This window comes from Eptatretus burgeri, chromosome 12, assembly GCF_056783735.1.
Source record: "Eptatretus burgeri isolate ZD-2024b chromosome 12, Ebu_testis_v1, whole genome shotgun sequence".
Taxonomy (NCBI): Eukaryota; Metazoa; Chordata; class Myxini; order Myxiniformes; family Myxinidae; genus Eptatretus; species Eptatretus burgeri.
In genome coordinates this window covers 84,037,297-84,062,744 of record NC_140972.1, presented here as the reverse complement: position 1 = coordinate 84,062,744, position 25,448 = coordinate 84,037,297, and the positions used below count along the sequence as shown (strand labels likewise).

The 25,448-nt window shown below is 44.6% G+C and overlaps 1 protein-coding gene, 1 long non-coding RNA gene and 1 pseudogene across 3 annotated transcripts in view; 2 read left to right on the top strand and 1 right to left on the bottom strand.

Annotated features, from left to right (window-relative positions):
- Window positions 1-13,653, top strand: part of LOC147016019 (uncharacterized) — a 114,415-nt gene extending 100,762 nt beyond the window's left edge. The window contains exon 3 of the long non-coding RNA XR_015049975.1: window positions 13,170-13,653. This is a non-coding gene — a long non-coding RNA (uncharacterized LOC147016019). The remainder of the gene's footprint in view (window positions 1-13,169) is intronic.
- The window catches only part of LOC147016015 (protein unc-13 homolog B-like), a 1,009,527-nt gene that overhangs the window by 88,895 nt on the left and 895,184 nt on the right, over window positions 1-25,448 (bottom strand). For both annotated transcript variants that reach the window (XM_085848698.1, XM_085848699.1), the window contains 2 exons: window positions 13,962-14,058; window positions 13,684-13,827 (listed from right to left, as the gene is read on the bottom strand). In XM_085848698.1, coding sequence (XP_085704824.1) covers window positions 13,684-13,827; window positions 13,962-14,058 — 241 coding nt within the window. The remainder of the gene's footprint in view (window positions 1-13,683; window positions 13,828-13,961; window positions 14,059-25,448) is intronic.
- On the top strand, window positions 17,402-17,542 carry LOC147016018 (signal recognition particle RNA; annotated as a pseudogene).

The following is a 25,448-nucleotide window of genomic DNA, read 5'->3' as shown; positions in this document are numbered from 1 at the left end:
CAGGCAAGAAATAGAAAACGTTACGACCGACTATAATGAGAATGTACATGCACTTAACAGGTTCTACTTACAGGGACACAGCGCCACAGCAGTCATACAAAACAAAAGAAATGGAAAGACCTCCTCACAGGCAAGGGGATAGACGGGGTCCGGAAACCTTTATGGTCGTGGGCCGTGGATGACCGAAAAGGCCCACGAGACCGTGCAGGTTACCTGCACCCTCGAGGTGTCTCGGTGGGCAGGTCGCGACGTCTGCTCCCCACAGCAGCTAGCGTGGCCGCGCCTGGCAACTATGGGCGGTAAGCTCTCTCCGGCGCTCCTCGCCAGACGCGCAGGTTCGCACCACACAGCCGGCAGAGCTGCGCCTCCTGTCTGCATCCCCAATGCGTCGCCCGGACTCGCCACCGGCCCGGCCTTCACCAACAGGTCGCTCAACAGGACTACCAGGAGACAGGGGAAGAAATCAGTGCCAAGATGAGAGGGAGGGAGAGGGAGCACGACCCGACGTCCACGAGAGAGAGAGAACTCGACCTCGACTACCAAGAGAGAACTCGACCTTGACCACCAAGAGAAGAGAGAGCTCGACCTCCACCACCAAGAGAAGAGAGAGAACTCGACATCGACCACCAAGAGAGAGCTCGACCCCGACGTTCACCAAGACAGCGAGAGCCCACGTGAGGTCCGCCTTATATAGCGCGGGGCTCCGCCCTTCGCTCCTCCCCGTTTTCGGCTCTGTCTCCCTTCGAGAAGCTTCCCGAAAAGGGGCGTTCCCTCACTCCGACCGCCTCACGCCGTGCATCCACCAATCGGCAGCGAGCTGCCCTGCCCCCTTCCCTTCACACCAAGCACGGGGAAAATAGGTGGAAAAAAACCCCACAGGCTCCACAAGAGCTTTTGTTCGGCCAATCCTGCCCGCGTTCTCGGACGGTTCCCGACGCGGAAACTGTCGTAGAGGATGGCGTTCGGAAGAGGGGGTAGTGGCGAGGATGGTGGCGGATGTTGTGAGGGAAATTGTAGCGTGGTTGGCGTTGTGACGTACTTGGTTGCGGTTGTTGTTTGCGTGTAGGTTTGTTGCGTGCTTGGCGTTGCGGCGTACTTGGTGGCGATTGTTGTTTGCGTGTAGGTTTGTTGCGTGCTTGGCGTTGCGGCGTACTTGGTGGCGGTTGTTGTTTGCGTGTGGGTTCAAAATAACGATAGGTAAAGAAAAACACTATCTCAAAGGGTCGCAGCCCGGTGAACACGTATAATTCCCATTAAACAACGGTGGGGAAATCTCACTGAACACAGACTTACCGGGATAACTGATCTAAGTATAAGGAACCTATGTGGTGCATTGCAAATTTCCACAGCCATAACAATACCAAGTTTCATCACAATCGGGCGAATTTTCTTTTTGACCGTATCACATCGACGATTTTTCCAACTTTGAAGACACGTGACTCAATAATCAGGACAAGTTTCAAAAAACCGGCCTGACCAAATTTAGATCTTCTTCTTATTCCTTCGGCTGCTCCCGTTAGGGGTCGCCACAGCGGATCATCCGTATGATCCGCATAGTGATTTGGCACATGTTTCACGCCGGATGCCCTTCCTGACGCAACCCTGGTCGCCTCTTACGACACAGGGATATGGTACACCTATTTTAACCGGGGTATACACCGGCCCAGTATACTGGTACTCATTTTGCCGACCTCAGAAGTATGACAGGCTGAGTCAACCCCCTGGTGTATTAATTCAGTGGCCGAACAGGGCTTGAACTCAGGACCTTTTGAATCCCAAGCCACTGCCCTAACCACTGCGCCAACACCAGGCTTCTGACCAAATTTAGATATTGTTCCATATTATCAGAATCCGAAGGAATTTCGAAGATCGGATCATAAACGGCGGAGGAGATAGATTTTGAAAATGGACGATTTTGCAACTTTGGAGTGATGTTGACCTTGACCTTCAATCGGGTCAAAGGTCATACCGTCGTGCATCCCTCATCAACATCTACCCACATACCAAATATCAAGAAAATCGGAAGAAAAAAATGGGGACGTACGTACGTACAGACATCGAGATTGGTTTTATTAGGTCATCTCTAACGAGATGACCTAAAAAAGCGACATGTCCAGTATAAGAGTGGTAGGTAAAGTAAAGTGATAGATTAAGTTCATGGGATGTGGATACAAAATGGATTAATTAAGTTAGGTTCATGGGAATGGGATGTGGAAACAAAAATAAAATATGAATACTTCACCACTTGAAGTAGACTTGAAAACAGTGAAGATGTCGTCTATGTACCGATAGTAAATATTTGGTAATAAAATTGCAGAATGTAAGTTGGTAAAAGCACATTGTTCATGATTGCTGACAATTTTTTTTGCTAGGACAGGGCCCATGGGGGATCAATCTGAGTGAACATTGTGTCATTAAAACTAAGTTCCAGCCCACGTGTAGCCATCTTCATTAGTTCGACAAAGACGGGTTCAAAGATCGTTGGCATCAAAAGATCTTCATGATGGGGGAGCTGTGCACTGATCTTTATGGCCTCCGTCAATGAAACATTAGTGAAGAGGCTTGTGATATCAAATGAGCACATAATGAAATTCTCACTAATTTGTGTGGCAGAACGTATGGCATCAGCAAAGCTGAAGGAGTCCTTGCTGACATGCTCAGAGAGCCTATCGAGAGCAGGCTGCAATAGTTCGCATAACCATCTAGTGAGCTCATGCTGAGCAGACCAGCCATTGAGGGGATCAGTCGTAAAGGGACCCCATCTTTATGTGTCTTCGGCAAACCATACATCCTTGGCCTTTGTGGACCAACTGGTCGCACTCTGTCATAGGCTTCGTTCGAGAGTTCACCTCGTTTGCAGAGTTGTTGTAGTCTCTTTGCAATTCAGCTCTCCAAACGAGCTGTGTTTCGTTTGAGAGTTCACCTCATTTGCAGAGTTGCAATAGTCTCTTTACATTCAGCTCTCCAAATGAGCTGTATTGTCACGCTCTGATGCACTACCCAAATATTGGAATTTTGTATCGTCATTCAGGACTACAGATATTTTTTGACATAGTCATTCTTGCTCAGAACGGTGGTTTTATCTGGCCTGAAAATCTGTACGTCTGGGTTGGGCCAGAGACCAAGTGCGGCCGAGAGTCACTCACGTTGCATGTGGCAATCAGAAATATTGCTTTGAATTCCACAATACGCGTGGGAAAGATCAGCTAATCTATTCTTCAGTGCGTCATCTGGCTCGTTGGATATGGGTACATGTTAAGCATAAAGAAGCTCAAATTCAGCAAATATCTCCTCCCTTGATGTCCATGTTAGGGATTCCGAAGTTAAAACCATGGGATAGGGCGAACTTTTATCTCAGACAGGTTATAGTCGGACAGATTGAGCACGAGTCTCGAAGGATTACTGCTCAACGAACCAAATTGTTTCCATTTCAGACGGCCGATCATCTGGTCATGCTTCTTTTGCACATTTTTTCGACTCTTTTGTTGGTGGCTGCAACATAGAGACACACATGGATTAAGTCAAAGAAGGACAAAAAAACTCACGTGCGATGCTCCATATATGGCAAAGAGAATCCTGTCGAAAGACCAGTCTGTGGTCTGTTTGTGTGACCTCATCCTCCACAAATATATGCTCAAATGTCAGACTACATCTGAGTCAGGATTTCTGGATCCTCTTATCCATGAAACTAGGGACAACCTTGGCCCAGATGCAGGCATTAAAAAAAAAAAAAATTATCGTTAGCCTGCCTGTCCTTAGTGTACCCTGTAGTCATATAATGCTGTTGATATCTCTTAACTGCCCATAGGCCATCAGCCGTAAGCTGTATCGTGCAGTTTCGTTCCACTCATGGGGGGGGGGGGAGGGGTAGACAGAACCTTGATAATATGATAGTATATATCCAAATACATACGTATCCAAAAGTTCTCCACTCAAATAGTTGCAGTTATTGTGTATTTTCATATTGAAAATCGATGCATTCCCCGCGTTCTCTCATTTGAATTTTCTCCACTCGGATCACGTGTGGGCCACGTGACGCCTCGACAGCCAATAGATCGGCTGACATCATATTAAAATTACGTCAGACTGCGTACCTACCAACCCTACTGATTCGCACGGTCGCCTACCGATTTTCTATAGCTCCCAACGCACACCGATTTTATTAGTCAGACATACCGCAATTGGAAATTGTTATTGGAAAAAAATAAATAGTTGTGTTTTTCAGTTTTGCGTTCGTTTCTCACTGCCAAGATCGTATAACACGCGGCTGCTTCTACATTCTACAAAACTCGTGCCTGACCTTGGATTTCTTATCTCGTCAGCGATTGGTTATTGCTTCCAAACTAAGCATGACCAATGGGACGACAGGAAATGGCGGGCATTCATTTCAAGACAACATGCCATTTTCCATTCATGATCAAAGACTGCAGTTTACAGAGAGTACTCATCGCTTCAGTGCTCGACAACAATGCAAACATCAGAAAAGAAAAAAACACCCCCACGGGGGGTCAACAAGTTTAAGCCAAGTTGGACAACAGAGTTCAAGTGTATCAAGGCTTCGCGTAAGGGAGACGGACATGCCTTCTGTGATATGTGTCGATCAGACTTCTCCATCAGTCATGGGGGATACAAGCTGTCACTGAACAGGACAACCAGAGGTCGAACAGGGAGCTATTTGTCGTTTTCCAGGCAATGCAGCTCATTGTGAAGAATGCCCTTGAGGGGACCAGTGGAGTGACGAAACTCAGAGCAGAGGTCCGAATGTTCTCCGTTGGTTCCCTGACCTACATGACGGACAAATTCCCATTCCAGGACCCTTTGATCAGGAAGGCGGTCATCGTGGACCCAGCCTCCTCCAAGACAGCTTCCATGCAGAGCCTACTTACACTGGTTGAACAGCTCCCTGCATCTGTTGCCCCAGAAGAGAACAGAGATGCGCTGTGCAGAGAGTTCTGCACATATCAGTCAGATGGCACCCTGCCAGCATATGACCCAGATGAGAGGTTGGATGTGTTTTGGGCAGCCATGGAGAAGATGACGGACCCTGCCACTGGCACCAGCCAGCCCATTTACCCATCGCTCTGTAGACTGGCCAAACACGTCCTGCTGATCACTCACAGTAACGCCTACTGTGAGTCCCTTTTCAGCATGGTCAAGAAAAAGACAACTGATCAGAGGAGCACGTTGGGACGCAGCAAGGAAGGTCACGCCAAGTCAAGCGTGTACTAGGACAGTCATGGCGTCAGAAACACTCTGTGTGGTTTGCTGGCAGGGAAGATTAACATCTTCAAGCCGGATGGAGTCAGCTGCTTCTCATAGAAGCCAGATGCTGACCTTCTTAAGAAGGCCAAATCTGCCACCTACCAGGCTCTGAATAGCTAAATGTGCATCTTTACTGTTCAAACCTGAAAACTGTAAATATGTTATGAATTCAGAGTGGCCAGTCATTTCATTCATTAAGATGTTTCAGTGAGTTTATGTAAACCCTTGTGTACATGTATGGGCACATACATGTAGAGCTTGGACAGTGAGTAATTTATGGAAACGTGACTGATGATCATGATGTCTTAGAAAAATAAAGATTGGTGAGTAGATCAACCATGTTAAGTTTTCTCTTATTCACTCTAAAAATATGTTGATATATTTCAGCAAACTGTGGTCTCAAAATGCAGGAGATTGCACCATTTCACTTCATTTTTTTGAAAATTTCCTGGGGGGGGGGAGGCATGCCCCTGGACCCCCCTTGGGATGTATGCTACTGCGTCGCACGCCAGCCTGATGCTTTTCCTTCAAAAAGGGTTGGCAGGTATGAGACTGTCATGTGACCAGCGAAGTTGTCCAAGATGGCAGCTTCCTAAAGGGAGGAAATCACCGGCAGCTGATCAGCGATTTATCGGTAATTTTTGATGAATATGGCCAGTGAGGATGCTCCCCAGTGTATTATTCACCAGGACAATGTAGCGAACGAAGAAGTCAAACGTTTTACGCCTGTAAGATGGGATAAATGGAGAGAAGGTGTCAACAAATGGCTCGTCTTAGACGGTCACGAACGACATTTAGCCAAGGGTGCACGAGTGTATATTGAGTGTGAAGAAATCCTTAGTCATCTGGGCTCTCTCGACACTTGCTACCGTCGCTTCATTGATGCAAAAAGAATACGTGGTGCTGAGAAACGTTGTTCACAAACCATGCATGATGACTCTGCGATTGTTGATGATTGCATGTATGAACCACCGCCAAAAAAACTGCGCTCTGCATTGAACATTGCTGGACATGTTGTATACCTGCAACTCCCACGAAAAGCCAAAATTAGGTTACCCCGCTTTCCCTATTGTAGTAGTCGGGGCCGTCTTGGGGCTGATGCAGTGACGGGTAAGGAGGCTGGGTCCCCACCCCGTGAGGTCTGGAACGTCCTCAACACGAGAGCCGAACTACATGGGTGTAAAATATATAAATATAATTGAATCAACTCTCCACGACACACGATACCGCCCGGCGCCCCGTTACATCGATTCAACCTTACGGGGCTGGCCCAAGGTCACCCTGACGATGGCGAGGCGAGGGTTGCTCTTCCCAGACGAAGATGCCACACGACTAGTGATGCGGCAAAGTCAATCCTCGCGCTGACTGGGTGCGCCTCAAGTGTCGATCAGCGCCGGTTTGACTGCCCAGTTGTCTGCTCCACTGGCCGTATGTATGTAATGTCCGGCCGTGGCTAACCGGCTATATATAAAGCTGTCTGAGGCAAGGTCAATGGCGTTTATTCGATGGGTCGATGTGCTGGCGTTGCACAATGGTTAGTCCTCCCGCGCCGGCACTCCGGGTATAATAGGCCCATGATCGAAGTTAGTCCTCCCGCGCCGGCACTCTCGGCTAAATGTCGTTCGTGACCGTCTAAGACGAGCCATTTGTTGACACTTTCTCTACATTTATCCCATCTTACAGAGGTGAAACGTTTGACTTCTTCGTTTGCGACATTGTTCTGGTGAATAATACACTGGGGAGCGTCCTCACTGGCCATATTCATCAAAAATTACCGATAAATCGCCGATCAGCTGCCGGTGATTTCCTCCCTGCAGGAAGCTGCCATCTTGGACAACTTTGCTGGTCACATGACAGTCTGACGAAATTTGCATAAGATGTCAGCCGATCTATTGGCTGTAGAGGCGTCACATGGCCTACACGTGATCCGAGTGGAGAAAATTCAAATGAGAGAACGCGGGGAATGCATCGATTGTCAAGATGAAAATACACAATAACTGCAGCGATTTGAGTGGAGAACTTTTGCATGCGTATGTATTTGGATTTATACTATCATATCATCCAGGTTTTTTCTACCCCCCCCCCCACCCCCGATGAGTGGAACGAAACTTGATTTTCAGGCACTTCCTGAGCCATGGCTGATGGCCTACCATGCGTATTGTGGAATTCAAAAAGATATTTCTGATTTCCACATGCATCGTGATCTTATTTGCCAAGCAAACAAGGCAGGACAACTCTCAGTACTGCACTGGACCAGATCAGGCCATGTGATTTGAAAACCATTGAGATATAGTGATGGTGAATAACGGGACATGAGAAGTCAGCCCATATAATGTTGGGGCACAAACAATCTGTTGATTGCAAGTGTGGACATTGCATGATTATTAGTTTTTAGCTTGGCATGCTGAGCAGTAAGTATGTTTTGCTCATCGTTTGAACAATAACTGCAGAGCCTATCTATGTGTGGTTCAAGTTACATCTGGTTTGTGTATTATTTCGATTTAGCTTGATATTGTTTTGTTGCGTACATCCGTAATAATTTCAATGAATGGGAGATGTTGTGATTGGCACGATGAACTACAGAGTGACTGTTGGAGGTGTGGTTTAGGTGTCGGTTGCATGAAGCCATGATGGCATTATGCCTGTGAGAACCCAACATCGTCTTCAATAAAGAACATGATTCAAGATGTGTCTTGACCTTAAGACAATGCATTGCATGTGGCAGATTGCACTTGTTGGTCCCACATTGTGCAGCAAATAAGATTCTGGAATCCTCACCAATCACAGTTAGGGGTGCATCATTAACTAGCATAAAAGCAAAAGGCTTCAAAGTAACTAAATGGATGAAGCAGCGATGTGTTGCCCTGATGAGCCCTAAAAATGGCAAAACTAGTCGGTAGTTTTGCTTTTCATCTGCTGGTAACAGCATTTGAGCTTGGCATCTTTGCACTGCCATTGACCCTTCTGGGACTCCAACAATGTCGTCATCATGATGGTATTGTCATGGCATTTGTCCAGGAAGGAGAACTTAATTAATCACCCTCAGATACATACATACTGTACACTGTATAGTGTGTATACATATACTGTATATACTACAGGGTACACTAACTACATCGACTGCTAATTTGAGCAAAAACTCGATAGCAGACCTGGTGTCAGGCAATGTTTCACAGGCTTCGCAGCTGACCGTAAGAGAGCTAAGAGATTTATCAATAGATGTGAGTATCTATCAAGGAGGTCAAGAAGGGCTTTTGGAGGAGATCCAGGTGGGAGTGCAGGATGTAAAGAAGCAGGTAAGAGAGCTAAGAGAAGATAAAGTTCTGGGGCGAGATAAGATGCATCCTCGAGTATTGAGGGAGGTGGCAGAGCAGATAAGCAAGATGTTAGCTGATATCTTTATCAGGCACGATAGACCCCGAGCCTGGCACAATAAAACGGGACACGTGCCGAGGCTCGGGGCATCATCAGTCAATTCGGCTAAGTCAACATGATCAACGTAGAATGAATAACTAGTTTTGCTAGTGAAGGCTTGTCTGCGTCAGTGGAGAGATCAAACAATGGATGAAAACAACATGATGTTGATTGAGGTATGCTAACCACCGTGAGAAGCAAGCTGACTTTTCAGTGTTAACCCTTTGTGTCGGAGCCAAAGAGCTTCCTTTTTTATCCTGTTGATTTCATCCAATACGATCAACGTCTGATAGAATGGTGCAGTGGTACCACACTTATTTTGAGCTGTCTGGTCATGGGAACATTCTTGACCCAACTATAAAATGTCCGATTCACTTCTTACATGCATCACAAGGTGTGCCGTTCCTCAGATGGATGTTAAGCTCGGGAACCATCTGTTAGCATTAGCTCATGATCGATTTGAAGTTCGCACTGTACTTTTTATGAACAGACAGGGAGTTATCATAAGCATCTGGCCACATTCCACAAATTCCTGTTGCAACCTACATTGTGTATTGCATCATGGGAACAGCTTTGATTCCAGCAAAGATGTAAAACCAAGTGATGCACACAAAGGGAATGAAGGTAATCAACTGACCTAAACGCACAGCGATATAATCCCCAAAATAAATGTGGCAAAGGTAGCCTGCAAAGTAGCTTCCAAACAGCTGGCATACCTTGAATGGATCAATTTTAACTTCATTCACACCTGGAAATTTTGGTGACGACTAAATTGTGGACCAAGCAGTAACAATGCATACTCACCACCATTTATTTGGCTCCTCTTGACTGCAATGCAACAAAAGCAAATGGTGAGAGCTCAGGAATACAAACATTGCAATCCAAGGGCATCCCAACGGCACATGCCTCATTGCGCATTCCTGCCAGCACACCCTCTTTAACAGTGCTCTTCACGCCGCCAAGCTCAATACCAACATGCGCTATTCTGTCACACTATGACGTGAACAAGTGGCATGAAATTTACAAGCTGTGTCGTTTTCGTTCAGATGGAGATATCCCCAGCAGCAGCTGCAAATTTACATCATCCTCACCTGAAAAGTTACCCCAGTTTTTAACAATCAATTGAACATTGGAACACTATCCTCAGCTGTGCATATAATAGAATACTAAACATGATAGTCAGGGGATTTATCAATAGATGTGAGTATCTATCAAGGAGGTTAGGAAGGGCTTTTGGAGGAGATCCAGGTGGAAGGGCAAGATGTAACGAAGCAGGTAAGAGAGCTAAGAGAAGATAAAGCTCTGGGGCGAGATAAGATGCATTCTAGAGTATTGAGGGAGGTGGCAGAGCAGATAAGCAAGATGTTCACTGATATCTTTAACAGCTTGTAGGAGTCCGGACAGGTACCTGTGGATTAGACAGTAGAAAATGTAACACTGTTATGTATATTTAAGAATGGATCCAGAGGAAAATTAGTGAATATACACCTGTTAGTTTAACTTCAGTTATAGGGAAGATGTCTGCTGCTGAAAGATGTTTGACTGGGAGGATGTTAGTCGTACGTACGTGAGGGATCAGTACTTGGACCAAATTATTATTCGTAATTTACATCATCGACTTGGATAGTGGGGTTAAGAGTCGGCTTTCTTAATTTGTAGATGACATAAAGCTTGAAGGTAAGGTAGATAGCAGAGGGGGGAGGAGAGAGGGGGTGGGGGCGGGGGGAGTGGGAGCATGATCAGATTTAGGAAAGTTTCGACATTTTCACAGGTTGAGCAAAAGATTTGCAGATACGGTTTAACATAAAGAAAGGTAAAGTGCTCGGGATGGGTAATAATGATGAAAATAGGGATTATATGATGCAAGGGGCAGTCTTGGAGCATGTCATACAGGAGAAGAATCCGAGCGTGGTAATAGATAGGTTGGGTAAGCACAAAGCACAGTGCCAGGCAGTCAGAGATAAAACAAATAATGCTTATGGTTGATCGTGGGAGATAAATTCTAAATCATAAGAGATAGTGTTAACATTGTGTGGGAATGTCGTGAGGCCTAGAATATTGTGCACAGTTTTGGTCACCACATATGATGAAGGACAAAGCTGCCAAAGACAAGGTTCAGCGTATGGCTACTAGATTGATTCCAGGCCGAGCTAAACTAAGCTTTGAGGAGCGGCTGAAGGAGACAGAGCTTCATACTGTTGTGTTCACACTTATGAAGACCGACGCTGGATGGATGGACTGAATTGTCTTTTACCTCCCTTGGATTGCGTTTGAACAATGGTGGCTTTGTATACGAAGGACTCACAAGAAGCACACGAGGCTCTGAACTCTTTCAAAACCATAGGGTATGTATGTGTATATATATATATATATATATATATACACATATATATATATATATATATATATATATATATATATATATATATATATATATATATATATATATATACATATATATATATATATACATATATACATATATATGTATATATACATATATACATATATATGTATATATACATATATATATATATATATATATATATATATATATATATATATATATATATATATATATATATATATATATGAAAGACCCACCCACATCTCTCACCTGTGAATGGAGGGAATAGCCAATTAGCTCTCACCTAATCAACAAAATCCAGGTGGCTAGGATTATATAATTATAAAAATAACAGCAGAGGACCCACCTTGTGGATTATATAAATAGCAGTATATATATATATATATATATATATATATATATATATATATATATATATATATATATATATATATATATATATATATATATATTGTTACGGATCTGGAAACCATATGCATTCAACATACAGATGTCCCAAAAGTCAGTTATGTCGTTAAGTATGTGTGTAGTCAGATCCCCTTCCTTTTGTCTAGTGGGAGAATCAAAGGCGTGCGTTGCGATATCTTTTAGTTTGGTTATTACATCGAACAAGCCATCTAACAACCATCCCATCCCCCGTCACGATCCACTGCCAACCGGCTGCCTTCTCGCACCCTGACGTGCTGAGGCGGGATCTCGCGGTTCCAGTTTCTCAGCTTCCACAAACATTGTAACTCTTTCACAAAGACCTTCGCAACATTGATACTGTTGCTCGACAAGTATGAACTCGCGTGGAAGAGTGGGTGGGGTTTCCCGGCAGGGGCAGAAACCCCGCCCAGAAAGGGCGAACCCATAGGAGCCTGTCCAATCAGGGCAGGGAGTGACGTCTGTTCGAGCGAGCCCTGCCCCGTTGAGGGAGGTCCATAAATTCCCGAGGACTCTCTGAGGCAGGGGTTGTTACGAAGGCTGTTCTGAGGTTTTTGACAGGGTTGTGGTGGTTGAGAGTCGAGTGAGGAAGAAGGGTCTTGGAGGAAGTTCTCCACGGTTTTCTGACAAGGTTTTGGATAGGGCTCTGAGGGTTAGTGTTGTTGTTAAGCGTGCAGTTCTTTTGAAGCGGAGGGTTTAGCAGAAGGTCGTGAAGGCGGCGAACGTGTCCCTGCTGGGGACGTGTCCCTCTACAAGGGACGTGTCCCTCTACAAGGAAAGGAAAGAGCGACCCTGACCCCCCCCCCCCCCGTGGACCCCACTATTCACCACCCGAGCTCTGCCACGAACCACGAGTCCCACACGTGCGACTGGGGACCAAACTAACGACCATTGTCACCATCACTATATCCCAAACTAACGACCCCTTCCTCCGACCGTCAGGTACCCAGCTGGACTCTGACCCCCAGCTCGTCTCTCTACTTGGCTGCGAGGGTCCAATAAAGAACTCTGGGTTTATTTTCATTTGTGTGTGTGTCTGCGTGTGGGCCCGTCTTATACGTAGAAACTGTTTAAGTGTTTGTTTTTGGTCATTGTAAATATTACTTGCATATCCACGTTAAGTCTTCCCTGTGTCTTTTTATTGTAAATAAACAATTGTAGAAATGTCCCCAGTTCGTTTTTGTCTTTTCCTTCATTGGTCTAGCATGGTTCAGATCTGAGTTTAGCCGGGTTTTTATACTCGATAATCCATTCATTCCAGTGGGCACGGCTTTGGCAGTTTCCGCTCGGCTGCACCCGAACCAGAGTTGGTAGTCGGTAGATGGAACTCTACCGCAGTCGGTAGAGTGACCCGGTTCGTGCAAGACGTGCCGAGGGCGTGGTTTCCCCGGTAGTCGAAATCGCGAAGTTAATTAGGTAAATTGGTAATCGACAAATAGACCCTACACTACGCGGTTGAGATATTGGCGTCCACAGTCGGTTAAGCGACCCGCCGCGTCACGGAATTATCCGGAGTGACGGCTTACAATTTTGGGGAGTCTGGTGGGAGACGACGAACCTCCCCCACCTTGAGGACGTTCTCGCCACCGACCCCCGGCCCGCAACAATGTATCTACAATCTCATACACTCTGCTCACAGAGCATTTGTGATGATGAAGAAGTTTCCCATCAATAATAATTATGCTTGTTTTTTTTGCAGTAATTTTGACAAGGTGCTGCCAAGAATTCGCCGACATGTGGACACGGTGCAGGCTATATTCATGGAAAGACACCGTGGGATCTTAAAGTCCACCAGCAACAACCAATGCTGACAGACAGGTCCCCTATTCAACGTCCATCCAAGGATTGTAGCACTCATGAATACAATGCCATTTCTGCGTCAATGCCAACACCACCAACCAGATAGTGTATAATTGTGTTGAGAATCAAATGCAGACCAAATCACTCAGTGGTAAGTGCACTTGCTTCCTCTGCACCATTCAGTCAGAAACCCACATTACTCAAATCCCATTCAATTATTTTCAGTCGTCACAAAGCTACACGTTCAGAATATAAGTCCATCATTTTCATTCTAAAACAATCACAGGAAATGACATGTTTGTCACTACAGAACCACCATTCTAAAAAAAAGAGATATGGAGAAAAGGTATAATTAGGGGGGGCTTGTGAAATAAATTGTGGTTGTGAACATTACATCAATATGACTTTCTTACCTTAGCAAATCTCCGCATGTAATGGGCAACAACCTCAGGATCAGGACACTCCAGCTTCTTTATGATCTCAAAGCTTTGGTTGAGTTGTGTGAAAACGTCCACCACAGAGCAGGTAAACAAGGAGTGTTCCGACGATTGTTGGAACTGTGCACAGGTATGCAACCCCAAACAAACATGTGATCAACATACAGTCTATTCGTTATTCTCATTTCTGAAAGCCATCATTAAGAGAAACTTTTCCCCCCACAAAACAGGCAATTATTCCACATCTTCCTCACCCCATCCTTCTTGTCTCGCTCCAGTGCTCCATGGAGGAACTCGAGTGATACCTCCTCATTTTCTTCAAGCCACTGAAGGACAAATGGTTCAAACCACCTACACATGATACATTTTTCCCTGTTAGAGTCCAAACCTGGAATGTAACTTCAGAAATAACTCATGGTACATGCACCAAGCAGTATTGAGAAACAGCAAATGGTTGCACAATACAGCAAAACGTTTTCTACCAGCAAATAACACGCATCGCATCTTCTAACAGGAATACGAGGAGAGTGGGGAGAGAGGAGAGAGGAGAGGGGGGAGAGCAGGAGGGAAGGGGGGTAGGGGCAGGGAGCAGATCCCACAAAAAGGTGAAACAATATGATCTCGTGTACAAAAAATAATTTCATAACATTTTCAGCAGGTGGACCGGAAGACACTGAGGCACAACATGATACCCCGCGGGCTGCACATCAGGCATGTGGGACCTGAACGTTGTGCTTTTATCCATCGACCAGTTATTACAAAGGAGAATAGGATGTATTTTTGATGTTTAGCACAATGACAGGGCGTGCCATCTATGGGCAATTTTGCACATGAATGAACACTGTACGTAGCATGGGGTTGCATAGGTGACTGAACTGCGTATGTAATACCTTGTTATTCACTTCGCCTTACCACATTACTCACTCGGCACTGCGGCATCATAAAAGGACGCACTGATGGTCGCTCTCAAAACACCACCCGTCACTAGTAAATCCCACCCGTCACTTCAATAACGTGAATACCAGGTGATGGGGAAGTTAAGAGGGGGTAGCATTGAGGAAGGGGGTTGGGGGGTTGTTGAATTATTGTCTTTGTCAATATTTGTCTATGTTCATTAAATGTGTATATTTTGAAGAAATTGTATTCATCCATTTGTAGTGGAGTTCGTGGATAACCCCCCTTGTGCTGTCCTGGTGCAGTACTCCTGTGCCTTGATCTTCTGCCTGGCCGCCATTGCCCTCTACCATACCCTTCGAGCACGTGTTAAAATCTCCGTCAAACAACATGTCTGCCTCCTCTTAATGAGGTATGGCTTGGCTATCCCAGAGGGTTGGCGGTGTTAACCGCCCGTCACCACAATTTTGGTCGGAGGGTTTACTTGGGCTGGCCACCCACGCGACATTAAATATACAGCTCTGGAAAAAATTAAGAGACCACTGCAAAATTATCAGTTTTTCGGGTTTTACTGTTTATAGTAAAATGAACATTTTTGTTTTATTCTACAAACTACTGACAACATTTCTCCCAAATTCCGAATAAAAATATTGTCATTTAGAGCATTTATTTACAGAAAATGACAACTGGTCAAAATAACAACAAAGATTCAGTGTTTTCAGACCTCAAATAATACAAACAAAACAAGATCATATTCATTTTTAAGCAACACAATACTAATGTTTTAACTGAGGAAGAGTTCAGAAATCAATATTTTGTGGAATAACCCTGATTTTCAATCACAGCTTTCATGCGTCTTGACATGTTCTCCACCAGTCTTTCACATTGCTGTTGGGTGACTTTATGCCACTCCTGGCACAAAAATTCAAGCAGCTCGGCTTTGTTTGATGGCTTTTCACCATCCATCTTCCTCTTGATCACATTCCAGAGGTTTTCAATGGGGTTCAGGTCTGGAGATTGGGCTGGCCATGACAGGGTGTTCATCTGATGGTCCTCCATCCACACCTTGATTGACCTGGCTGTGGGGCATGGAGCATTGTCCTGCTGAAAAAACCAATCCTCTGAGTTGGGGAACATTGTCAGAGCAGAAGGAAGCAAATGTTCTTCCAGCACAACCTTGTACGTGGCTTGATTCATGAGTCCTTCACAATGACAAATCTGCCCGATTCCAGCCTTGCTGAAGGATGACAGGCTGAGTCAACCTCCTGGTGTGTATTATTTCAAGCGGCCAACGGAGCTTGAACTCAGGACCTTTTGGATCCCAAGATCACTCCCAGATCATCACCGATCCTCCACCAAATTTCACAGTGGGTGCGAGACACTGTGGCTTGTAGGCCTCTCCAGGTCTCCGTCTAACCATTAGACGACCAGGTGTTGGCAAAGCTGAAAATTGGACTCATCAGAGAAGATGACCTTACTCCAGTCCTCTACGGCCCAATCCTTATGGTCTTTTGCAAACCTCAGCCTGGCTCTTCTTTGCTTCTCATTGATGAAGGGCTTTTTTCTAGCTTTGCACGACTTCAGTCCTGCCCCTAGGAGCCTGTTTCGAACCGTCATCGCCGTGCACTTCACCCCAGCTGCCGTTTGCCATTCTTTTTGAAGGTCACTTGATGTCATCCTACAGTTGTTGAGTGACATTCAAATGAGTTGGCGGTCATCCCGGTCAGTGGAAAGTCGTTTTCACCCTCTGCCAGTCTGTAGCTTTGTTGTCCCCAATGTCTGCTACTCGACCTTGTTCTTATCAACCACAGTCTTTGAAATTTTAAAGATGGAAGCAACGTGACGCTCACTGTATCCCTCTGCCAGTAAAGCCAGGATTGAATCCTTCTTTTCCTCACTCAAAACTCTTCTTTTCAACTCCTTTGGCATGGTCAATAGTTATTTTTTCTTTGTTACAATTACTTTTGAGGTACTACTAGCACTGTTTTTGCCATCCAGCTGGTCCTATTGCAAGAGGATAATGATGACCACAGCAGTGGTTTTTATAATTTTCCGTGTTAAATAAGATTCGGTTCAGGTGATCACCTAATCAGTACCTCACTAAGTAGAATGAGGTGTGCCTGTGTTGGAATTCAACAGACACTGGAATGGAATGGCTGCCATACATATGGAGATGCTGATTTAAAAAATTTTTTGAGTGGTCTCATTGTTTTCTAGAGCTGTGTGTGTGTGTATATATATATATATATATATATATATATATATATATATATATATATATATATATATATATATATATATATATATATATATATATATATATATATATATATATATATATATATATATCTTCTTCTTCTTTCAGCTGCTCCCGTTAGGGGTCGCCACAGCGGATCATCCATATGATCCGCATAGTGATTTGGCACATGTTTTACGCCAGATGCCCTTCCTGACGCAACCCTGGTCGCCTCTTATGACACAGGGATATGGTACACCTATTTTAACCGGGGTATACACCGGCCCAGTATACTGGTACTCATTTCGCCAACCTCGGAAGGATGACAGGCTGAGTCAACCCCCTGGTGTATTAATTCAGTGGCCCAACGGGGCTTGAACTCAGGACCTTTTGGATCCTAAGCCGCTGCCCGAACCACTGCGCCAACACCAGGATATATATATATATATATATATATATATATATATATATATATATATATATATATATATATATATATATATATATATATATATATATATATATATATATATATATATATATATATAAAATATATATACACACACCGGGCGTAGTGGCGTGCGCCTGTAATCCAGCTACTCGGAGGCTTGGGTTGGAGGATCGCTTGAGGACGGGTGCTCTGCGCTGGGTCGTGCAATGTGAGGGTGCAGGGCAGCCCGGAATCATGGCGAAACCCAATCCTTATGCCTGTGTCGTAAAAGGCGACCAGGGTTGCGTCAGGAAGGACATCTGGCGTAAAACCTGTGCCAAATCAGTATGCGGATCATAACGGATGATCCGCTGTGGCGACCCCTAACGGGAGCAGCCGAAAGAAGAACAACATATATATATATATATATATATATATATATATATATATATATATATATATATATATATATATATATATATATATATATATATATATATATATACAGTCATGCGCCGCTTAACGACGACGTTCCGGGCAATGACGGATCGCATATACAAAGGGTCTGCCAGCTCTGAAAACAAATAAATAAAAAAATGAAAAAAAATATGTCGCTGAAAAATTCCTATCGCCGAGTGATGTAGCCTCGTATAAAAATAGCACGTACAATTATGAACACGACAGAACATAATACCTCATAATGATAATAAACAACGACAGTGTGGCCCCGTTATAATGAGATCGTTGAGGTCCATAAAATGTCATCGCTAAAAAAACAGGGTCGTGCTTAATCGGGATTCAAGGAAATCGGCTTTCAAACTGAACCAATGTTTCCACGTTTACCTTCTCGCAAGTAAATTACCTTTGAATTGAAGAATTCCACGAATAAATCGTTGTTGTTCGTCAATTAAAACCCACCCAGGAAGGGCCAGTCCATGGGAGCCTGCCCAATCAGGGCAGGGAGTGAGGTCTGTTCGAGCGAGCCCCGCCCCGTTGAGGGAGGTCCATAAATTCCCGAGCACTCTCTGAGGCAGAGGAGGTTTTTTGGGGGGTTGCTACGAAGGGGTTGTTACGAAGGTTGTTCAGAGGTTTTCGACAGGGTTTTTGTTAAGCATGCAGTTCTTTTGAAGCGGAGGGTTGAGCAGAAGGTTGTGAAGGCGGCGTACGTGTCTCTGCTGGCCCTCTACCAGGAAAGGAAAGAGCGACCCCCCCCCCCCCCCCGTGGACCCCGCTATTCACCACCCGAGCTCTGCCACGAACCACGAGTCCCACACGTGCGACTGGGGACCAAACCAACGACCTTTGCCAGGTTCCGCATCGCGGCGCACCCCCAACTCGTCTCTCTCCTCGGCTGCGAGGGTCCAATAAAGAACTCTGGGTATATTTTCATTGTGCGTGTGTCTGCGTGTGGGCTCGTCTTTAAGTAGAACTGAATAAGTGTTTTTGGATCATTGTAAATATTCCTTGCTTGCATATTCGCGTTAAGTCTTGCTTTGTGTCTTCATTCACTGTAAATAAGTCATCACAGAAATGTTCCCAGTCCGTTTCCGTCCCTTCTTGCATTGGTCCAGCATGGTTCGGATCTGAGTTTAGGTGGGGTTTTATCCCCGAAAATCCGTTCATCCCAGCCGGCACGGCTTTGGCAGTTTCCGCCTGGCTGCACCCGAACCGGAGTTGGTAGTCGGTACTCTACCGCTGTCGGTAGAGTGACCCGGTTTGAGCAAGACGTGCCGAGGGCGTGGTTTCCCCGGTTGTCGAAATCACGTAGTTAATTAGGTAAATTGGTTCGAGACAAAAAGACCCTACGCTACGAGGTTGAAATATTGGCGACCACGGTCGGTTCAGCGACCCGCCACATCACGGAATTATCTGGAGCGACGCCCTACAATTCCGGGGAGTCTGGTGGAGACGACATAGCTTTCCCCACCTAGTGGTCATTCTCGCCACCGACCCCCGGCCCGCAACTATATATATGTATATATATATATATATATATATATATATATATATATATATATATATATATATATATATATATATATATGTATACATATATATAGTTGCGGATTTCAGATTTGCTGTGGATTTCAGAATCGGATCTTATTAATGCACACAACATCCAGGTCCTCAGATAGTTATTTCCATAAATGTATGTTCAGAATAGACCCATCCCCTTGTCTGGTGGGATTCGAACTCTTTGATGCATTGGAGAAGGGTAGAGAACAGGTTCCCTTTCTTTCTTATGGGATAATATAACCTTTTCCACTTTATGATACATTCACGACGTATGATTTTTCGTCAGTTTTGATTTCTGCATGAGGGATATTCACCGTTTGTGGATGCGATAAGATAGCCGTTAGCCCAACGGGTACTCCTCTGTTCCCTTTCCATGAAGACACATTGGCTTGGAAATACATGATTTATTTACACATTGTATTTTGGTTCACATTATCATATTGGACTTCTCGGACATTTGAGTCATTAATCACACCGCAAGCTTTTCCTGAACAGTTCATTCTGATGATCGGACATGGCTGTGGTCTCCGATCATTTACCTCAAGGTCATTTACCTCAAGGTAAATTTATCTACCTTCTTTCATCTACGTTTGACACCCACCTTTTTCCATTAGCGATCGACACCCAGTTCAGCAGCTCCCATTGATTCTAACTGGCTCCTACTTCGTGTCGGGCTGAACAAAGAGGTGATAGTTGCCTATTGACGTTGTGTGGGCGCTTCGTCTTTCTGCTCGGTTGTTCCGGCATATTACTGCTTTCTGGTGTTCGTCCAGCACTCTGATCATGGCGTCGTCAGCCAGGCCTGTGTTCATTGGAAGTTGCATCTCGTTCGAAGGTCAGGAGAGAATGACCGCGAGAATGGACGGTTGGAGGTCTCGATCAGCGATGCACCAATAGGCAGGCTGGATTTGGCTGAAGTCATGCTTGAGGCTCCGCCCACACTGGTCACCTATAACAGGACGGTAGGATTGCGTTGTTAGCAGTTGGTGGGACAATCTGATGACAGTTGGTCAGAGATCCTGATTGGAGTTGGTGAAAGATCCTGCTGACGGTTGGTGAAAGATCCTGCTGACGGTTGGTGACAGCTCCTGACGGTTGACAACAGGAGCGATGGCAGTTGGTGACAGTTGGACTGTTCCTGCTGGTTCTGCTCAGTACCTGGCTCTTGACGTACATGGTTCTTGGCATACCTGGTTCTTGGTGTACCTGTTTCTTGGTGTACCTGGTTCTTAGCATTCCTGTTTCCTGGGGATGACGCCGCGACGTCGATTAGTGTTCGAGTCTGTTTGCGGGTGGGTGAATGGCGAGGTAGGGCGCTGGCAGCGGAAACGAGCCAATCTGTGGAGAGCTAATTTTGAGAGGTAGACCAAGCCACGCTCACACATTTTGGTTTATTTTAGTAGACGCAGAATGACTTCTGCCTTGGCAGGCCAAGGCTGAATTTCTTTTTCCCCATGAATGATCTGATGAGTGCCCATGTCTCGTGCTTAATTGTTAAGTAAGGCATCGTGATAAACATCTGCTCTTTGTCCATTTTTATATAAATGCTTCTTGAATTCTTTGTTTGTTTGAGAACATTTTGGTGATTGAACATTTGATTTCAATTCATCCTTTTAATCAGCAAGGAAATAAAAAGTCCTTCAGTTTATTTAATTTTCTTCATTATAAATTCCTTGTTGACATTTCAACCTGCCCATGATTGTCATTTCCTTCCATTGATCCAGCATTGTCTGAACCAAGATAGACTGGGAGGTAATTCCCAAACTAATTAACCTGTCAGAGTTGGCGTGCACCATTGTTAAACGCTCGGCCGCATTACTTAAGATCTAATCAAGATAAGATTGGTGCATCGCTGAGGGCGCGTTCCCCGGTCAGGAGGCCACGTGACCTCGAGTTAAACGGCAAATTAGACGGTGGACAATGGAACTCGTGGTTAACTGATTGGCATTTGTGGTTGTTAAGCAACCCACCACACCACAAAAGTTAATTATGAGCGGTAGCCCCAGGTCCAGTTCTTCCGAGGAAAAACAAGGATTAACCCCCTCATAATACATTCGGTACCCGTGGCTGTAACAATATATATATATATATATATATATATATATATATATATATATATATATATATATATATATATATATATATTGTTCTTCTTCTTTCGGCTGCTCCCGTTAGGGGTCGCCACAGCAGATCATCAGTTATGATCGGCATACTGATTTGGCACAGGTTTTACGCCGGATGCCCTTCCTGACGCAACCCTGGTGGCCTCTTACGACACAGGGATAAGGAGTGGGTTTCGCAATGATTCTGGGCTGCCCTACATCCTCTCAGAGCGCGGCCCAGCGCAGAGCTCTTGTCCTCAAGCGATCCTCCAACCCAAGCCTCCGAGTAGCCGGATTACAGGCGCACGCCACTACGCCCGGTATATATATATATATATATATATATATATATATATATATATATATATATATATATATATATATATATATATATATATATATATATATATATATATATATATATATATATATATATACATATATATATACATATATATACATATATTTGTTTGATCTTAATTAGATATATCCTGTTTTGAAAATTAAAATATATATTGGCATCTTTTGACAATTTTGAATGTCATATTCTGAGAATACTTTGAATGCCTCCAGCATTTACAGTTCAAAGGAAATCAATACAGCATGAAGGTCTTTGGAGTTGGTATGTCACAACACATGTGCACAATATTTAAAGTGGAAGCATGGTGGAAAGGAAAAGGTCACCATCAGCCTACAATTTTTGCCATTTGTAGCTCGCTATCATGACAAATTTATTATGGTGACAAAAAAATGGAAACACCAATGTAAAGTCACTTCACAGGGCGTTGGGCCACCACATGCGGGCAGTACAGCCTATATGTTCCTGGCATGGAGTGCACTAGCGTCTGGAATTCTGTAGGAGGGATGTGGAAACATTTTTCCACGACAAAGTGAATCAACTTACAATTGTTTAATGGAGGTGCAAAATGCTGTCTCAGGTGTCGTTTCAGAATATCCCATAAATGCTTGATTTGGTTCAGATCTGGTGACTGAGAAGGCCATGGCATATGGATAACATTAATGCCATGCTCATCAAACCATTGGGGACCACACATGCTTTGTTGATGGGGACAATGGGGGTGGGGGTCTCATTTACCCAGGGGTTTCCATTTTTTTGTCCACTACCTGTAGATGTATCATATTCATGCTGAAAACAGCTCAATGATTAATCTGTAACCTGTGGTGGCATCTGTAACCTGTGGTGGCATATAAATCTGTAACATATAAATCATTAATCTGTAACCTGTGGTGGCATATAAAGGCATCAACATTTTAATTACAAATTACGCTTTTATATTATTGTCAATATTTCATCTGACATAATTGTGAGCTCTTATAGTCGTGCCCAGCAAGAAAATTACTGCGCGACAGGTTAACATAGTTCATGTCAAGCTTCCCCTGCCATTTGCCAATTAGTCTGGCTGTTCAGCTCTCTCTCAGATTATGCCAGCATGGCTGTTACAAAGAGCAACAGGAAGCAAATAAATGTTATTTCACTTTAGGCCAGAAACGGTCAGAAAGAATGCCAACATTTATGATGCTGAGGATGTGATAATGTCAGCACATTTGGCAAAACAACCATGCTCTCCACATGTTACATGGGAAAACAAAGGAAGAGCTTTATGAAAAATTTATTGCCCATATTCAAAGAAACTTCAATTTTTCAAACGACTGCTCAAATTACAAGCAAAAGTCAACTTACATTGTAAAAAGATATTGTGGAACTTTTTGATGTAATTGGATTCGACACGATCATCGTTTTTATATTGAGCAGTGTCACTCGGGGTTAATATCCAGATGGTTTCATTTTGTCAAGGGTGTAGGTGTATATTAGGCCAATTTTGTTGCCCGATTGTGTCATTTTTGGGGGTGGGGTTAGAGGGAAGGTTTGCCGAATAACAAAAATTTTAAACGTTTATCTTCAAATCAGCCGAAATGTTTAAACTTGGGAACTTTTATGACTTTTATTTTTCATTTTAGTTTTTGCATACGTAGCCGAGGCTCATGGAAGAGTTAGTACACTGAATGGATCAGGATGTAACAGAGAGAGAGAGAGAGAGAGAGAGAGAGAGAGAGAGAGAGAGAGAGAGAGAGAGAGAGAGAGAGAGAGAGAGAGAGAGAGAGAGAGAGAGAGAGAGAGAGAGAGAGAGAGAGAGAGAGAGAGAGAGAGAGAGAGAGAGAGAGAGAGAGAGAGAGAGAGAGAGAGAGAGAGAGAGAGAGAGAGAGAGAGAGAGAGAGAGAGAGAGAGAGAGAGAGAGAGAGAGAGAGAGAGAGAGGAGGCAGGAGGCAGGACACCAACAGCGGAGTTTAAGGCTAAGATGGAGGGACTTGCCAATTAGTCTTTAGGGACTTGGACAAACAATGGGTGTGGGGAGGAATAAGGGGCAGGAAAGGACAAGATGGATACAGGAGGGAAAAACTGGAAGTTTGGACGGAGAAGGGCTTGGGGTGGGGAAGTGGGGAAGTTAGCAAGGGGAGAAAAGATCATGCATGGTTTTGGATTTGGGATGATGATCTGAGATGGTGAACACCTGGCTTAAAGACCAGTAGGGAAGAATGAGATTGAAGAGAATGTGGAAGTTGGTTCCACAGGCAGGAAAAAGAGGAACTAATGAGTGGAGGAGTGCAGTGATCCGAGATTGAGGTAGTTTCACCAGAAAGGGATTGATGGTGGACTGTGTGAGCCCTGTAGAAACCTTGGGGTGGGGAGGGGTGAAAGCACAGAAAGAGCAGAGGGAGCAACATCAGAGAGGAGGCGGTAAAAGACATAGAGACCATCGCCCTGTCTGAAATGGGAAAGTGATAGGCCCATAGACTCAGCCTCAGCACGGGAGATCCCAATATATTTAAGGCCATGGTTTCCATGGCGTCAAGCTGAGCAAGGAGTCAGGCAGGGGAGTCAGCCCACAGGGAAGAGCAGTACTCCATCAAGCTTCAGATGAAGGCCTTGTTGGTGGATAGGAGTTCCGGTGTGCCATGGAAGGACTTTGCAAACTCTGAAATGTGGTTTGCCTGAGAAAGATCATGGATGAAAGTGAGACTCAGCAGTTTGAGTGACTAAACCTCCTCAAGAGGATTGTTTAAAAAGTAAATGAGAGTTCGACACATAGTTCTTTCAGCAAGAGAGATAGTGAGAGTGCGAGATTTGTCAGGATTGAAAGACATATTCCAAGTGTTTGACCAGGTTGTGATTTTATCAAGGTCTGAAGAGAGGGAAGAGGCTGCTGCCTGTTTGTCTGAAGGATGAGGAATGGTGTGGCAGAGGATGGCATCATCAAATACATAAAGGGGATTTTACAGACAGTCAGAGAGATCATTAATAAAGATCAGAAAAAGGACTGGGCTCAGAATACTGCCCTGGGGCACTCCAGCTTTTACAGGTCGAGTAGATGAAAGGATTCTGTTGAGTGCTACACATTGGCTATGAGAGTAGAGGAAGTCAGTAATCCATGTGTGGAGTTGGCCTTGGATGCCTTTTTTTTTTTTTTTTTGTATACCTTGGTCGAGGCTCGTATGAGAGCTAACACACAACTCACAGCAAGGAGGCATGAGACAAGAGGGGCGGGAGTGGAAGGGACAAAACAGTGGGGAACAGACACATTAGGTGAACTGTGGAAGGGAGAGGGATGGGGATGGGACGGGGAACATGGCGAAGAGAAGATGGACATTTCAGGGACTTTCAGGAAGGAAAGTAGGAGAAATGAAGGAAGTGGGCTTGGGTGGATTATCGGGGGTAGAAAAGATCGAGGATTTGGATGGGGGAAGATAAGAGGTGGTGGTGAACAGCTGTTTTGAAAGCCTGGAGGGAAGAATGGGAAAGAATAGAGTGAGGAAGTTTATTCCAAAGGCGGGAAAAAAGAGGAATGAAAGAGTGAAGATGAGCAGTGATTCGTGATTTTGGTAGTTTTACCAGAAGGGGGTTGTTGGCGGACCTTGAGCACCCTGTGGAAATGTGGTGGGGACAAATCGCAGAGAGAGCAGGGGGGGCAAGGCTGGAGAGGAGTCGGTAGAAGACAGAAAGACCACCGACCAACCTGCGGTGATTGAGTGAGAGGCCCAAAGA